Source organism: Scomber scombrus, chromosome 12 (genome assembly GCF_963691925.1).
Source record: "Scomber scombrus chromosome 12, fScoSco1.1, whole genome shotgun sequence".
NCBI lineage: Eukaryota > Metazoa > Chordata > Actinopteri > Scombriformes > Scombridae > Scomber > Scomber scombrus.
Window position 1 is genome coordinate 14,310,037 of NC_084981.1, and position 16,807 is coordinate 14,326,843.

A 16,807-nucleotide genomic window follows, 5' to 3' on the forward strand; every position below is an offset into this window, starting at 1 on the left:
AACTGTGAGTCCATACCTCTTTCTAACTCACATAGTGCTGTATGTCAAAATGTATATAGTAAATCAGTTTTTACTAGCATGAAGAGTACCACTCAACTTGTGAAAACTGTTGTATTATGCCATTTATGTCTCCAAAGGAGGTTTCCATAGACTGAAAATATAACCCTGTTGATGTCATCAGGGTTAGTTAAGCTTGGGCTTGAGGTGATATAAAGTAGAGATGAACACAGGAAATGGAGAGGGAGGAAAACATGTAAGAAAGGTATCCGAATGGAATCAAACCAGCCACGTTGCAGTTATGTGGTATGCATCTTAACCACTTGGCCACCAGGACACACCAAGGCTATACAGTTCTAAGAGAAAGCTCTCTTTATAACAGGTCAAGGATGATTTTAAGCAGTCTTTTCCTAATCTGCCTCTCGTGTGTCATGCAACTTTAGAATTCAGTGGCATCTAATGTAATGGATTTGGCAGAAAGGGAATATAACATTCATAAGTATGGTTTGATTAGTGTATAATCCCAAGAAAATAAGAATTGTTGTTTTTTTGTTACCTTAGAATGAGCCCTTATATCTACATAGGGAGCAAGTCCTCTTTGTTGCATTGCTACAGTAACCCAGAATGGACAAACCAAACACTGGCTCTAGAGAGGGCCTTTCAAGTTTTTTTGGGAGTTTCACGGCCACCATAGGTTCCCCTACACACTTGAAAGGAAAGGGGGACGGAAGGGGTTTTCATTTGGTTGCAATCCGCAACCTCACTAGATGCCACTAAATCTTACACACTGGTCCTTTAAGTGGGAAGAGATGAGGATATTAGTAAAATGTCCCAGGCCTCTTTAAAGAGGCTACACACAGAACCTTCTGAATCATCAGGACATGTATAAATTCTAATTTTTTGACTCATATATCTACAGTATATTAGTCAAAAGTTTAGACACACCTTCCCAGTCCCTTGAAGGAGAAAGTTTGTCTTGTATTTGTGAAAATCGCACCCTTTTTTAAACTGATGTAATACTTCTTTCATCAAAGGAGGGCCTACACACACTGTACAGTAGCTGAAAGGTCCAATGTTGGATCTGCAAGGCTGATCTATATCTCCATCAAGAGTGTATCACTGTGGCTCTAAAATATGTTTACTGCCTTCACTTTAGTTGAGGGATTACAGGGTTTCTCTTTTCCTTGAGAAAATCCTCAGCTCTCTTGGGTTTATGAATCATGAGACTCCTTCAAAAGTTATTGGATATTGCCAAAATGTGTTGCCATCAAGCTAAAAATAGACCTGTTTTTCCTATTTCCTGAGGAGTTGTGATGGTCTGTCAGTGTACTGTGGGGAAAACTATTGAACTAATTGCACAATCACTACAGGGCACAATGGGTACACATGTCATAATGCTGCACAACAGCAAGAACAGACAATTACTTTTTTTCTGCCTACTCTGGCCAAAATGAAAGAATTACTGGTCTCATTGTCAGTGTCATTAAAAAAACAATTTGAACTTCAAAGGCATGAGAACAAATGTATCACATGTTACTTCAATAACGCAAGGAGCGCAGCAACCTACTTGTTTGAACAAAGGACCACAGCATGCTGTTAATATTAGATACTTCCAAATTAGGAATCTCTGTAAGTCTTACTTGATAAAAGATAAACACAGCCTGGTTTCTGTGGTTAGATAGCTAGAAAGAAATATAGATACATAAATCCCTACATCTGGGGCATGTTTGATCAAATATAGGGGCCCTTAAAGAGAAGTGCTTGTGTGCATGTGTGTATTAAAATCAGGTTAATCCCTCTGAGATCAAATATCTCTATTCCAAGAGAGACTTGGCCAAGACAGCCAGGGCACAACAAGTAAGACATTTCATCAATGGTAGAAGACAAAATTACAGAGAAAGAAATAGAATAGACAAAAAGAAGAGATGGAGAGAGCATAGGGAGAGAGGGAGATGGGAGAAGGTGTCTCAGTCTTAAAACAAGCATATCGAAACACTGACAGTTTCCAGCAGATTCTCCTTTTGTTGTCTTTACAAGAATTTCAAGCTCAGTGTCCCATGCAGTAGAAATCATGAAGGTTTGTTTGTTGTATTTTTCTTAACTCTGTCCAGAATTTCAGAACTATCAGTGGATATTCAGTTTAGTCTGTTTGCACTCAAGCACATCTCAAACACAATAACAATCAGAGTTGGGAAGAAACTGTAATCTGTAATGTGATCCAAGAGACTTTACAGACTTAGAAATACACTGTGATTAATTGCAAATAGATGTATTTTAAGTACTGGTGGAAAATAATTAAGCAGATTTATTTATGTATTGTAAATAAGCTGACTAAAGTGTTTGCACTTTTGGTTGCTTAATTATACATCTCATCGAATCTCAGAGGAATTTAGTGTGAAATAATTTGTCTATCTAGATTTTATACACATGAAATCAATTCATATAATTGACTGATGTACAGTAAATTAAGCTAACAACAGTATAAAAAGGAGTTAGGATTAATTGGTAAAACAGTCTTTCCTAAGGGTTAATTTTTTAGCTGTTTTGGATGCTCTTGGATGTATCACATGATCTTCCTCAGCAGATGGAGCCCAGTTAGGCATCAGTAATAGTAATCTAATAATATGACTATATTGTTGTGCTGCTTCATTTTTACTTTTGTTTTTCATACTTCTATTGCATTGTGCTCCTAATACCTAAGGACCTCTACTTAGAATGACAAATGTAACAGTATTTTTTTTATATTTAGCTGATGCTACTTTGACTTAGCCCCCAAAAATCTGATTCAAACTTTAGGTCTTTCTTTGTAACATTAACTTTTACTATTTTAGTGATAAATATTGAAAGTGCATATTGACTGTGCAGAGACCTTTAGAGGGTCAGGTGTTCAATTTTAAAATGGAGTAGACATTGTACAGCCTAATTTAATCTTACAAAATAACCTGTCGAGTTATAGTTACTCATATTGAAACCGAATTTAACATGGAATCTTACAACAAACCGCATCATACTAGAGTATGGTCCCCCACTGGATGAAATGGGAGGGGGACCATGATTTGCTCTCTATTGTGTGTGTGTGTGTGTGTGTGTGTGTGTGTGTGTGTGTGTGTGTGTGTGTGTGTGTGTGTGTGTGTGTGTGTGCATGCTTACGTGTGTGTGCATAGGCACCAACCTGGTTCTAATGAGGCAAAACGTCATTTCTGAGATCTAAGTTAAGGTTAAGGGTACTGTAAAGTGTGAATTGGTTATGGTTAAGGTTAGGGTCATGCTGTCCACAATTAATGGATGAATGGTCAATACAATGTCCTAACAAGGACACACAAGTTTGTTGGTATGTGTTTGTTCTATTGGCACCTATTAAACATCACACAGCCAAAGGCAACATTCTCTGCAGGCTGGATGAGGCACACTGAGAGCAGAGAACCGTAATGGCCAAAGTATAGATTATAAACTGTGAGAGTTTTGTTTTTGTAAGAGTAAATGAATGGCAGGTTTCAAGTATTTTTGTTTGAAGGACTTATAATGTTTGACGTAATTTCAAATAAAACTATTTACTGTGGTGAAAAAGCGGCTCCTTTAAAGACATTTAGTATACAGATATTGTTTCTAAACAAAGATTATGCTTTTGATATGGTGACAATCAAACATGTAGCTCTTCAAATCCCATAATTACAAAGACATTTTAAAAAACTACAAGGCATACAACAACTGGGATGAAAAAGGAGAATCTTCAAGGACTATAAAATATGGCTAAAAATAATGCAGAGGCAGAGTTCAAAAGTAGTGTAAGAGACAGTCAGACAAAAACGCACAAGTTAGGCATAAGCAGCACATGGCTGCCGTTTCATAATTTATTTTTATTTAGATCTTTGTTTCTGCAAAAGTCAGAAAACATTCAGAGATCTATATTTAACAGTTCCAAACAACATGGTGAAAAATATTTATAAATCCTTGGACACCATTTGCTGTATTTCAGAACATGTTTTGGCTGAAATACCGCCTTGGATATTTTTAATTATTCAAAAATTGAGACATCACTGAATAAAGACTCAGCTTTGTAAGACTCTTAAATATACATTTTTCACAACCAAAATGAGAACAGAATGAATTGTGATTATTTTCCTGATATATACAGTACCATTGACTGTATAAAACTACAGTCAATGTACAGTACTCTGTTACTTCTACTTCTCGTCATTACATCTTCAAAGTTTAAAAGAATAAGAAACATCCAGTGAGCTGGGATCTGTCATTTTCAGTTGTTTCCTAGCACACTTTTTGTTAGGAATGGGAGAATCCTCCCAAGTATTTAAATATTTACACAGAGATTTAATTTCATTTGCAGGTGTCTCTCCTATGTTGTTAAGGTACAGTTACTAAGATCAGAAAGAAGAAAAGAAAACATCAAGTTAACAGAGTTGCCGTGTAGTGTTAGTATCTGTATTAAAAGCTGTGTAAGTGTTTTTATAGCAGCATTTTGTCATTTGACTTTAGTTAGTGAGCCCTTTAGTTTACATTTGGATAACAGATCATGCCTTTAAATAGTTACCAGAACAGTAAATTATCTAGATACAGGTGTATGTTTCTTATGAGTTTTCGTGCTCTGAATTTGATCATGTCTCTCCATCACTGGGGCTATCTCTGTGTGTTTCTCTTTCCTCCTTAAACTTTTTATTTGACTATTGAATCAGTTGTGTCTTCTTTACTTTATCCTTGTTTTTCTTTTAACACCATTAGATCCTGCAATTCTTCCTCACATCTGTGTCCTCTTTCCTAATTGCTCCCCTCACTCTCTGAAAATGTAAAAGCTTTCCTTTTAAAAATCTGAGTGAGCATTTAGCAGAACTTTAACTTGTGTGGTGTTAACTACAGTGATTGTGTGCAAACACACAGTAGGAATGTATCAGCAGTCAAATTATCAAAACGGTCAAACTACATTAACATTGCTGTCATGTAAAGCAGTAGCACCAGATAATCTGGACGGTTAAACAACACTTATGTCCATTTTTAAAAACGTAAGCTTCCCTGAAGCGTTTTTGCTAGCTTCTTATGTTGTTGTATTATGTTTAACCGATTATTATATGATGCCATACATGTAAGTTAATGTCATATATGATCCTCTGGACTCTGATTAATTTGACTATCATGAAAGCGGCTCCAGTCTGCCGGCTAGCTTGAGTACAGAGGGTGATATGTTGATTGCTCGTTGTTAACAATAACAGCTGTCTATGTGACTCCCAAGGATAGAATGTTCAAACGGAAAACAAAACAAGGGCTCCTAGAAGCTACAAAAAAACTCCTGTAGGAAGCCAGTCTGAGCTAACGGCTGTAAAATGTAGAGCTAAACATAAAATAAAAGGTAAAGGGGTTGGTGCTCGGGCACCATCAGCCCCCCACAACTGCAGGAACCTGTTAAGTAATACTTTAAGAAATTCAGATGCCTGGCTAGATTTGATTAGACTAACTAACAGCATACAGTACATGTACAGTAAGTAACAACATCACTGCTGTAACCATTTTTTGATTTAATGTTGCTTAATCCATCATCATTTACAACTGTGCCCTACCTTCTTTAAACTCGTGAGAAAAACAAGGACCAAAGCACAAATGCAGAAATCTGTCCTGTGAAATTCAAAGAATTTGGCAGAAAATGGTGTGTTCATGTACAGTGGGACATCCTTAGCCACCTGATTGACAAAATATGTTTTCCAGGCCTCTATATAAATGATCTCAATACTTTTTGCAACACTGCTCAGAAATGAATTGCGATTACTTTCAGATTCCTTAGCCATCAGATGAACTTTTAGATTTACTTTCACATATTCACAGTATAAATATTGTGATAAGAAAAGGTTAACGATGACAAGGTTCACGGTCATATAAACATTACTTGTCATGTGGATTGCCTTCACTACATAATTTTTCTTCTGACTGTCATAAGTATCTGTGACCTGATAATAAACAGGTCAAGGATACTTTGGCTGTTGGTTAAGTATTTAATGTTTATCCCTGTTTGATGGTCAGGTTGGGTCCATGGAAAAAGATAATGTACTTACACAGGCCCTGGGGCAGAGGGCTGGGCCTGTGCTAGGCGGCTGGATGTATTTATCATGTTTGTATTGGCCGATGTGCTCCACCTGCTCTTGCTTCAAATGACGCCAGAGCCCTAGCCAGAGTTTCCGAGACTTCATGGGACAACAGGGTGACACATCACAGAGGCTATATAGTCAGTTGAAGTGCAGTGGTTATGTTGGTTACTACCCCATCATGGCTTTCATCCCTCAGACTGCTGGGGTCCTGCTGAAAGGGGTTAGCGACCTGTTACTATGGAAACTAAGAAGCAAGAGTAAGTATGCAGGTTCACGTTTGCATATGTGTTTTATTTCCTCTATGTGCCTTTCATATTGACAGATTACCAATCTCTGCCACATACTTCCAGCTGAAGTAGAGTTTATGTCTGACAAATTAGATTTTACTCCGAAATGAGATAGAGTCTTTGTTTAGGTCAGTTGTGAATTAAAATTGATGTTGGACTCCTTTTTTGAATGGATACTCTCCACTGGGCTTTCTAATATTTCATGCAGTATGTTGAATGTAGCATTGTGATAAGAGAGTCAGTCTGATAAGGGAAACTGTGTTTCTAGGGGACACACAGTTCTGCTGTTGTGCTGTAATATCTACTGTTTGAAGTGGTTCTCGTGGTCTCCCATTGCTAATCCAGGTCAGCAGGCAATTACCAATTTAACTAAATGGCATGAATTTGTTCTTTTTCAACCATCTGTTGCATGGAGTATGTTTTTTTGCAGGCATGTGTGCATGTGTGTGAGTGCGTGTGAAAACAGAATTAAATCGCAGTTTTGCGTGTGTGTGTGTCTAATCTTTGTGCTATGGTTGGCGATTGCAGGTAATCCTTCCACCAGCCAAAGCAAAAAAACCATAAAGCAGCGATTCCTCAAGCTGCTGCCGTGCTGCAAGCCCTCGGCTGCCCCCTCAATCAGTCAAAGCAAGTGCTCCTTCACTCTCTTCTCTATACTTTCTCCCATGTGTCCAGCCTCTTTAATGAATTAAGAAGATTCATACAGACACTAAAGCATTCAGTGCACACTTAAACCCACACAGTCACACAGGAACACACTCAATCCCAACAAACCAAACACTCTCTGGTGTTACTGCAGCTAATGGGTCAGACCAGTTTTCCTGTTTTGTGATTTGAAGCGCGTCTTGTCCCCTGGGGTTGCAGAACGTGTGTGCGTGTGTATACGTGTGTGAGTGTGTTATGTATGTTAATAGAAGTACCAGGAAGATGGAGATTAAAGTGAGGTGACATATGCTATAGGTGACTGTTATCTATGGCTGGAGAAACAGCTGGAATGCGAATGAGATGTGTTTTAGTGACCGTGACTCCTCTCTCTGTATCTTCTTGACCACTTTCATTAAACCTATTCTTAATTCCTCTGTTTCTCTCCAATTTCTTGAGCTTTGCTTGAGCTTGAGTTTTCAGACAAATAGTAAGACATTTTAAAGATGCTTTACTGACAATGTTCTGCTTTGTGTTATAAAGAACTGTAAAAAAGATGTGTGCAAATTATTCAACCTAGAAACCTCATAATCATATATAGAAATTTGCATTAAGTCATGTTTTGTTTCAGTCAAACAGCATTGTTTTGTGCATATAGAATATTTTTCAACTTACTCAGAAGACATCATAGTGTATGATGATGTCACTATCAATATGAGTGTAATGTCTTCATATAAATATGTTGGCCAGTTCATGGCAGCCTTAGAGGTTAGGATTAGTGTAGTGGCAATAAGTGCTAACTAACACTTGTCTCTCCCTCACACAGACAGCGAGGAAGATGATTTTGAGCTATCCACTGTGTGTCATCGCCCTGAAAGCATGGACAAGCTGCAGGAGCAGACTAAGTTCACCAAGAAGGAGCTGCAAGTCCTCTACAGGGGCTTCAAAAATGTAGGTCTGGCTGAAGAAGAGAGTGACAAGACAGGACGAGACAGACTGCAAATCGAAAAAACAACCTTAAAAAAGTCTGTTCTAATTAAATCATCAGCGTTTAGAGCAGTCTGGTTGAAGCTGAAGTTACCATTTTGTCCTTTATATTCAGTACGATATGGGAACTAATGAGTTTTATGCCTGCACATTTGTATCCTAGGAGTGTCCGAGTGGTGTGGTGAATGAGGAGAACTTTAAGAACATCTACTCCCAGTTCTTCCCTCAGGGAGGTGAGTTATCAGCTGCTACCACTAAACCTGAGGGGCTCCACAATACTGTAATTTGTGCCCTCCTTTCTGTCATCATTCATCTTGAAAAGTTCAGATAAAAAAGGTAAATATCATCAATGTATTTGATTTTGTACAGTAAAGGTACACATGTAGATTTAATTATCATAATGAAATGAACATAATTATCTAAATTATAAATCTGCTCTGCTGAACTATAGTACATGCTCTGAAAAGAGGCAATTTTTCAATTCATGATATTTAGGTTGATGAAATGTTAACCACTCGCCTCCAGTTGTATTTCAAATCATTTTTATATCTAGGCTATATTTAGCTTGCTACTAATCCTAGCTGTTCAAAGACTTTTCTTCATGTTTCGAGGGCATGCAGGTTACTGTAAGTTCTCTACCTTTGCAGATTCAAGTATGTATGCACATTTCCTGTTTGAAGCCTTCGACACTAACAAGAATGGCTCGGTTAGTTTTGAGGTGAGCTTTATTTTTACGACAGCTTCCTTTGAGAGATAAAGTAAATCTGTGTTCTAGTGGAATTTGCAGCCACACAAATATGTATTCCCTCTAAACACCTGCCCACAGATATTACGGCTGTGATGTAGATTTGACTTCATTTACTGTGTCAAGATGTGGGCAATTCCAAAACGACCTAGTAAATTGTTCCCCTTCTGTCTCAGGACTTTGTATTTGGCCTGTCTATCATTCTGAGAGGGACTATTAATGACAGGTTAAACTGGGCGTTCAACCTCTATGACCTGAACAAGGATGGCTGCATCACCAAAGAGGTAACATACACACACACACACACACACACACACACACACACACACACACACACACACACACACACACACACACACACACACACACACACACACACACACACACACACACATACCTTGCAGTATACTATTTATGACCTCATATAACAGGGGCACCATGTTTTTTGAGGCAGCACAGTTTCGCAATTAATATCTTAATGTTCACACCAAACTAAGTTGTTACAGGTAATTATCTGCCACGACTTCTACATTTATTACATTTATTCTATGTTTAAACTGCCTACTAACTACTCTAAAACACTATATTGCATTTAATAACAATATTGAACAAGAAATTGTGATAAAGGTAATGTTAGCTGGTTATCTAGCCAGAACTATTGATAATTCATGTAAAGAAAGCTCACAAACATGTTGTGGGGTTAAATATGAATAAGCATACATAAAAGTGATTTTAAAGGATAATTAAAAACTTTGATTATTAAATGTAACCATTTAAAGCCACCCAATATCAAAATGTTAAAGGGGCACAACACCTCTGTATATAACTATAATACAACCCTATTCTTTGGGTGTGGCTGAAAGAAAAATGGTTGCAGACTCCATATTCGATTAATAATTAACTGAATTAAATTAGATTAAATTAACATTGTATAATGTACTACACTATTAATTTGATGGGGAAGGAACATTTCCATGCATTTTTTTGGTTACATTTTAGACCTGAAAACAAAAAACAAACAAAAACAAAAAAACATTAGTTATAGCCCTACAACAATTACATTACAAAAATAAGATGTTTTGTCTTTTTTTTTTTTTTAAAGATAGGTGTTTAATGAGCCTAGTGGCAAAACTCCCACTTCTTATCAAAAAAACTTAGCCTATAACTCATCTATCCACCTTAGTATTTTTGGAAATGTTCTTTTCCTTCTGAGTGATTATTTCCAGTGACCAACAATTTCTGCATCTTCAGCAATGTTTTTCTCCCTTTTGTCCTTCACTTTGCAGGAGATGTTGGACATCATGACGTCCATCTATGACATGATGGGGAAGTACACATACCCCACTATGCAGGACGAAGCCCCCAGAGAACATGTGGAAAGCTTCTTCCAGGTTCAAATCCACAGACTTGATATACTGACAAGTTCTAAAAATAAGATAAAGTGCAAAGTTCTTGAATATATGGTAGTTTTCAGTAAATTAATCTCTGACTGCTGTATGTTCCTTTCAGAAAATGGACCGAAATAAAGATGGGGTGGTCACCGTAGAGGAGTTTATTGAGTCATGCAAAAAGGTAGGGCAGAGAATTGGATTTTCAAGCCTTGAAAGAATAGTCTTACATTTTGGGAAACATTCTGGTTTGCTGTCCTAACAAGAGTTAGATGAGAAGATTGATACCAGTTCTATTGGACCAGTGTCTAACCTTTAGTGGCATCAAGCAGTGAGGTTGCATTGCAACCAAATTAATACCCTTCCCCACCCCATCCCTCCCACCCACCCCTGTAGAAAGGTACCTGCTCCTTACGTAGTTTTAAAGGGTTCATTCTAAAGTAACAAAAACACAATGATTCTTATTTTCAGGTGATTATACACTAATTAAAACAGACTTATGAATGCAATATTCAATTTTTTCAGAGGTCTGTTCAGCTAGATGCCACTAAATTCTACACACTGGACCTTTAAATATAAAGCTACAAGTAGGAGGCAATTAGGGAAACAGTTAGCCTGGGTCTGTCCAAAGGTTGAAAAAAAATCCTTCCTCCAAGAGGTGAGAAATGGGACTGATTCCTTACCCAAACATTTCATCTTTCTCTAGGATGAGAACATCATGCAGTCCATGCAGCTGTTTGACAACGTCATCTAAGAACCTGGACCAGAGAGTACGCTGGCACCAGGGAGGGGCATGTGTGTAAGAGGAATTGGGGTTGAAAGAGAGCAAGAGTTTGTGAATGCGTATGTGTGTGTGTGAGTGGATGTCTTCTGACTTGCAAGCTTGTGGGTGTTTCTGTTAAGAGCTGTGGGTCTAGAGGGCACTGAGAGGCCCTCTCCCTATTCCTGGACCCCCAGTGGCCGTTCTTCAAGCAACAATGGAGTTTCCCCGACTCCCCTCCTCATCATGCAGAACCTTAGTTTACCCCAGAGATACAGAGAACGAAGGCAAGCAGTGGGCTCATGGACACTGGCACCCGCAAGTCCTCCCACGTTTTATTTGAACTTTAATTTATTACTATTGCTGACAAAATAACTACTATGGCCTGTAATGGCTGAACTTATAGGGAGGAAGTTGCCCCCAGTCCTTGATCATTTTTACCCTTTTCCTCCGTGATGGCTGTGATTTTGGTTTGGGAATCTTATCCTGCCTCTGTGCATGTGGGTAACACCTCCCTGAAGCTGCTTGACTGCTCATGCCCTGGCCATGAATTTAAAATGAATCTACCGCCATCTAGGGGAGAAGAGAGAGAGAGAGACATTCCTGAGGGAAGACTCGACGGATGGGATATACAAGCGGTCCTGTGTTACAGGTGGAGGTGTTGTTTTCAACGAGGAACGGATTTCAATATCGCATGATGATGTCACTAATATCCAATTATGTATTTACAGAGATACTCCAAAGTCTGCTTGTCTGTCTGCTGTCCCCAGTCATTCACATGTGCCTCACCCTTTGTGTGTGTGTGCATGTGTAACAGAAAGAAATGTCATCCATCTTACCTGTGTAAGACTCTAATGGGGAATACACCCACCTCCATTCATGAGATTTTAGTAGAATAATTCCTGGCCTTCCAAACTATTACAGTCCTAGCTGTAGGTGTCTATTGACTGTTGTACATTGTCTAGCATTCCCAGAGGTGTCATATGATGCAGTACAACGTGGCAAGTGCCCTCCTGTTGACGAGCTGTTTTGACCATGCCAGCACTCCTCAACATGGGACTGGCATACCACAATTGTACTAGTCTATCAATACACATTCAATGGGAATTTATTAGACTACAGATTGTATTTGTGAACTTCTCGTAATCGGAAATGTCACGTAGTCGTAGCAGGTTTACCACTAATTAAAAAAAAAAAAATCCAAACCCTTGTTACATGAAATTAGGATCATTCAACTTCTGTAATTCAAAGAGGCATAATATGTGTGTGTGTACTGGTAGTGAGAGAGACATGGTTTAATGACTTTTTTTTTTTTTTAACCACCCCCCCATATTCCCCCTCTCTCTGTAACACCAAAGAGGAGAAATTACATTAAAGATGTATATGAAGTTAAGACATACAGCCCATCTATGGGTGAAGAGAGAGGGAGATACTTTGTAGTTGGTTCGGCAAGGGCCAATCAGAAATAAAACAGGATGTAATCTGGTAAACTGGCTGTGGTTTACCTGTACACTGTCCAAATCAGTGTAATTTTAGGTTTTAAACCCAAGGTTTGCTCCTTTTCACACAAGAACTGTCCTTGATGAATATGGTATACATACCAGAGGCACTCAAGAGGTTATTAAATAGGCTTTAACTTCTTTTAAATAGAGACTCACATGGAATAGCAATAATGTCTTTTATTATGTATCCGCACTTTTCCACTCATCCCACCTCTGATTCCTCTGAGAGCACAGTAACAGGTCAGAATAAGGCCCTAATGAAAATATGCACTTCCAACCCTGTAGTTTCTTTTTTTCTTTGTTCTGGATTTTTTTTTCTGGAAAAAAGAGGTTTAGCTCTGATTGTCCCTTGCCAACAGTTTTTAACTTCCATTCCTGACCACATGTAAAACCTGTCTATACCCGCATGTACTGTCTAGAACAATGAAAACCTACTAACCCGTTGTACTGACTGTCTAGATAGCTAGCCTCAACTGGTTGCATTACGTATTCAAAATGTGTATATTTTGTACAGACAATAAAAATCACAGTTACTATGCAAAATTGACTCGAGTTTGAATATCTATACATTAATTTCTTTATTAAAAAACACCACTTTAAGTTTTACATTTCTAATGATACAGTACAAAGCAAGAATAAAGATCCCACATTTTTTTAACCTTATAATTTATAGTCATCATGCCAGCAAGAAATGGTTCATAATTTAAATATACACTTATACATTCCAAACAGCCACATCTCATTCAACTAACAGGCAGTGTGTGATAGACACAAGGCAACAGGTAAGTAACCACTTAGTAACCAGCCAGAAGTTGAAAATTTGCTGATTTTTGTTTTTGCATGTCTTAGTTTAATCCCTTACAAAACACTTATCATCCTCTGATGGCAACATGCATCCACAAATAGCTCAGTCAATTCTTCACTGACACCCTTGAAACATCCTTATCCAGAGCATTCAAATAACACCCCTGCTGTAATTATTGCATGGTGACCTGATTCAGTGTCACCACATGTGGATTCCATTGCAGAACCACAGGACAGATGCTTCAGCATATGCATAAAAGTCCAGTCTTCGTTGAAACCCATCTCTCTGTTTTTCCTCTTAATGCCTTATTTAAAATGAGCACTGCTGACTCTTAGGAGGCTTGAGGTGTGGCTAGTTAGGGGTTCAATTTATCCATAAAGGAGTAGGCATTTACTTGGGCATCTTTCGGAGCTCTGCCAGAACCCAAATGGCCAGTGAGAGAAGCGCCACAGAGCCAGACTGGTGAGTGGCTGCCAGTGGAGTGGGTACATACAGTAACAGGGTGCTGATGCCAAGGGCAACCTGGAAAGCACAAACATGCAGAGTTTAGCTACAATGAAGAGTAGCAGACTTGTCAAGAGTTATTTGTGCCTGGACTCTGAATAACATGCCTACCTGTCCATATGCCATTGCTGCAAGGAGGCTGATGGCGATTCTGGCTCTTCTGGGCAGCACCATCCTCCTTGAGAAGAGATACAGGCCTGTAATTGCTGTCACAGTGGAGATCCCCTGGTGGAGGGAAAGAGACAGAAGAACATTAACAACCTACTGCAGTCTCCTAAATCACTGTCAGATAAGAGAAAGGGCTAAATAATGCAGAGTAATAAGAATAAGATACTGAAATGTTGCCCAAAAGATTATTTCTATGACATACCAAAATTCTGTGGTCGAACTGCACTGTCGTGGGGTTTTCAAAGAAGTTTTTGAGGGAGGGAGAGAAAGCCAGTAGATCATCAGGGATCCATCGATCTCCCATCTTAGGGAAGGAGTTGTACACCAGCCCAGCATCCAAACCAGCAACAAAAGCACCTGCAACAAAGCATTTTAAAGAAAGTTACATAATATTTATCTGTATGTGTATTACTTTACATTCACATCAATATTACATTTACAGAATGGTTTCCCTCAACTCTCTGCATATTTACAGCATTTTTACAGTTTGGTGCAGTGTTGTACCGTGGCTTTGAAAACTGTAGGTTGTCCAATTTCAAATTTTGATGACCAAATTAAGTCATGTTTCCTTAAACTGAGACTTGCTGTGAAACTAAAATCACTCCTAATGACTATTTTAAAAGATGGGCATTTACACATTTATATTTTTAACATGGCTCAACAAGCAGTACCTGAAAGAGCAGTGAGGAAGACGAGTCCACCGGTACCCTTGGCGAACCTCCTGAGCTGCGTGAGATGTTTGGTTTCTGCCATCTGAGAAAAAAAAAAAGAGGTGCCAAGAACAGTCATGAATAAATAAACAAAAGCTCATGTGACACTGACCGACATTAGAACTCTGTTTCTTCAAATAGAGCCAATAATTAAAATGGATGTTTCCCCTCTCTGCAGTACCTTGCTTACAGGCAGCAACAGAGTAAGCCCAGTCCAGAGACTGGCACAGTAGAGTAGCAAGGCGGAACCAAGGTGAGCACTCAGGCGATACTGGCTGACCCGTGGGATGTCATAGGACTCAGGCTTCTCCTCCAGACCACTTTTTACCATGTACCAACCAAGAAGACCCTGAGAGAACACACAGAATAATGCCATGAACAACTTTCATAGTACATTTCATAATGTTAAACTTGTTAGACAAATAGTATAGATGCCTACAATCTCTTGCCTCCAAAAAAAACAGCACGAAAAGTGAGCTAGTGATTCACTTCCTGTGCTCCTCCTATGTTCCTATAAAATCACTGAATCTGTAGAATATCTCACCTGGAAGAAGACAAATCCACAAAGCCCCAGCACTTTTCCCTTCATGGAGCGGGTGAAGTACCCTTTCTTCCAGAAGTACATGGTAGGGAGTATATACGCCAGTCCAACCAGCCGGCCCCACATACGGTGACCCCACTCCATGTAGAAGATAAACTTAAACTCTGGCAGAGTCATGTCATGGTTCATTCTGAGAAAACAATATGACACCTAAAAATGAATCTCTGATTGTATGGCCCAACACATATTCTTGTTTAATACATAATATTGATGCAGTGTTTCTTATAACTGAAAACATAGATTGTTTATGTTTAAATGTTTAGAGTCACTGCTGATGTGAACAAACCTGTGGAAGCATTAGAAAACATTACAGACTTAAATGTAGTTTTTGTCTGTTGTTTAGTCTGTAATGAGAGATACATATCACTTTTAAAATGACAGCAAGTTCCAAACTTATGTTGACTTGATTTTTCGTGGAGAGAGCACAATACAACAGAAAAAAAAGACATCTTACATTTTGAATTCAGGGAACTGTTGATATTTGGAAAACTCAGCCTCCCACTCTGCCTGCGACTGAGGGGGTTTCATCTCTCTCACCAGATGCCAGTCAACCATGGAGAGACCAGATTCTGTGAGCCTTGTTTGAAAAAAATCACATAATTATATTTCAACTCCTCTTTAAATACAAAGAAGACTGCAGACATATCCCTTTTGAAGTAATTTACCTGGTGACACCACCCAAGACAACAGCGCCCACAACAAGTCCGCTGCAGCCAAGTAACCAGCGACCCACTATGCGATTTGTGGCTGCATTAGGGACAGTAGCTGCTGCCTGGGCGGAGGAGGCGCCTGCCTCAGCTGTGATGGTGCTCTGGCCTCTCCTCACAAGCCATTGTCTTAGCTGTGGACTCCGCTGATGTTGTTGAGAAGGAGAGGAAAGATTTTATGTAAGACTTGTAGATACAACCTATAATCAATCATTGCTAAAAGCACATTTTATGGCAAAAGGTATGTGGACAGACCGTATGTTCCTATGGTCCATTCCTATTTTAACATAACAATGATCCAATCCACAAGATTATGCACAGTAAATTAAAGACGTTTTATCAATCACTTGCAAAGAACTTCAGATTGCATTTAATTTGTTTGAAACGTGCTATAAAATAAGTCTGAAAAATGATACATTGAATAAATGCATATAGCTGTAATGGTCAGTTGTCCACATTCTTTTGGCCATGCATGCATAATGTAATTAATACATTATAAGAGTGCCTGATACAGTTGGTCCTTTCTACTGATGACAGTTTAAGAGTTGCTGGCTGGTGAAAACGTTGTCTTAGTTTGCTTACTGCTTACACGTTAGATAACCGCCCTCTGAAAAAGTTATGACAAATAAACCTTTAACAAGCAGCGAAACAAATCGTGTCATCGTTTTGGCGAATGCTCATAGACCCTGTTTGACCTTTTTCATGCTTTCCTGGCAAGCTAATATTAGCAGCTAGCTTTATTACTCACACTGCTGTGTTGAAATCCGTTTCCAACTCTCCTGCAACCGCAAAAAAATGTTGTCCGTAACGAAGAGAGCAACATCTTGGTGTCCTGGTGTATGCTGTCCTGCAGTACTGATGTAAGTGATGAAGCTTGACTTAGGTAACCAGCTCTTACAAAATCATGTCTCCTAC

General features: G+C 38.8%; 2 protein-coding genes across 6 annotated transcripts in view; one reads left to right on the top strand and one right to left on the bottom strand.

Moving 5' to 3' along the window:
* Positions 1-10,889, top strand: part of LOC133991616 (Kv channel-interacting protein 2) — a 100,550-nt gene extending 89,661 nt beyond the window's left edge. For 2 of the 5 annotated variants that reach the window (XM_062430088.1, XM_062430086.1), the window contains exons 2-8: positions 7,842-7,966; positions 8,166-8,235; positions 8,650-8,720; positions 8,924-9,031; positions 10,034-10,138; positions 10,257-10,319; positions 10,842-10,889. In XM_062430088.1, the coding sequence (XP_062286072.1) occupies positions 7,842-7,966; positions 8,166-8,235; positions 8,650-8,720; positions 8,924-9,031; positions 10,034-10,138; positions 10,257-10,319; positions 10,842-10,889 (590 nt within the window). Of the gene's footprint in view, positions 1-6,901; positions 7,005-7,841; positions 7,967-8,165; positions 8,236-8,649; positions 8,721-8,923; positions 9,032-10,033; positions 10,139-10,256; positions 10,320-10,841 lie in introns of all 5 variants that reach the window. The other 3 variants (XM_062430084.1, XM_062430085.1, XM_062430083.1) reach the window with 3 other exon arrangements.
* Positions 10,890-12,956: 2,067 nt separating this feature from the next.
* LOC133991744 (cytochrome c oxidase assembly protein COX15 homolog) lies at positions 12,957-16,804 on the bottom strand. Its single transcript, XM_062430277.1, has 9 exons — positions 16,641-16,804; positions 15,851-16,038; positions 15,640-15,762; positions 15,129-15,315; positions 14,766-14,933; positions 14,546-14,627; positions 14,077-14,231; positions 13,818-13,931; positions 12,957-13,724 (listed from the first exon to the last, which is right to left on the bottom strand). The coding sequence occupies exons 1-9, from the start codon at positions 16,713-16,715 to the stop codon at positions 13,593-13,595; spliced, it is 1,224 nt and encodes a 407-aa protein (XP_062286261.1). The 5' UTR covers positions 16,716-16,804; the 3' UTR covers positions 12,957-13,592.
* Positions 16,805-16,807: the final 3 nt, after the last annotated feature.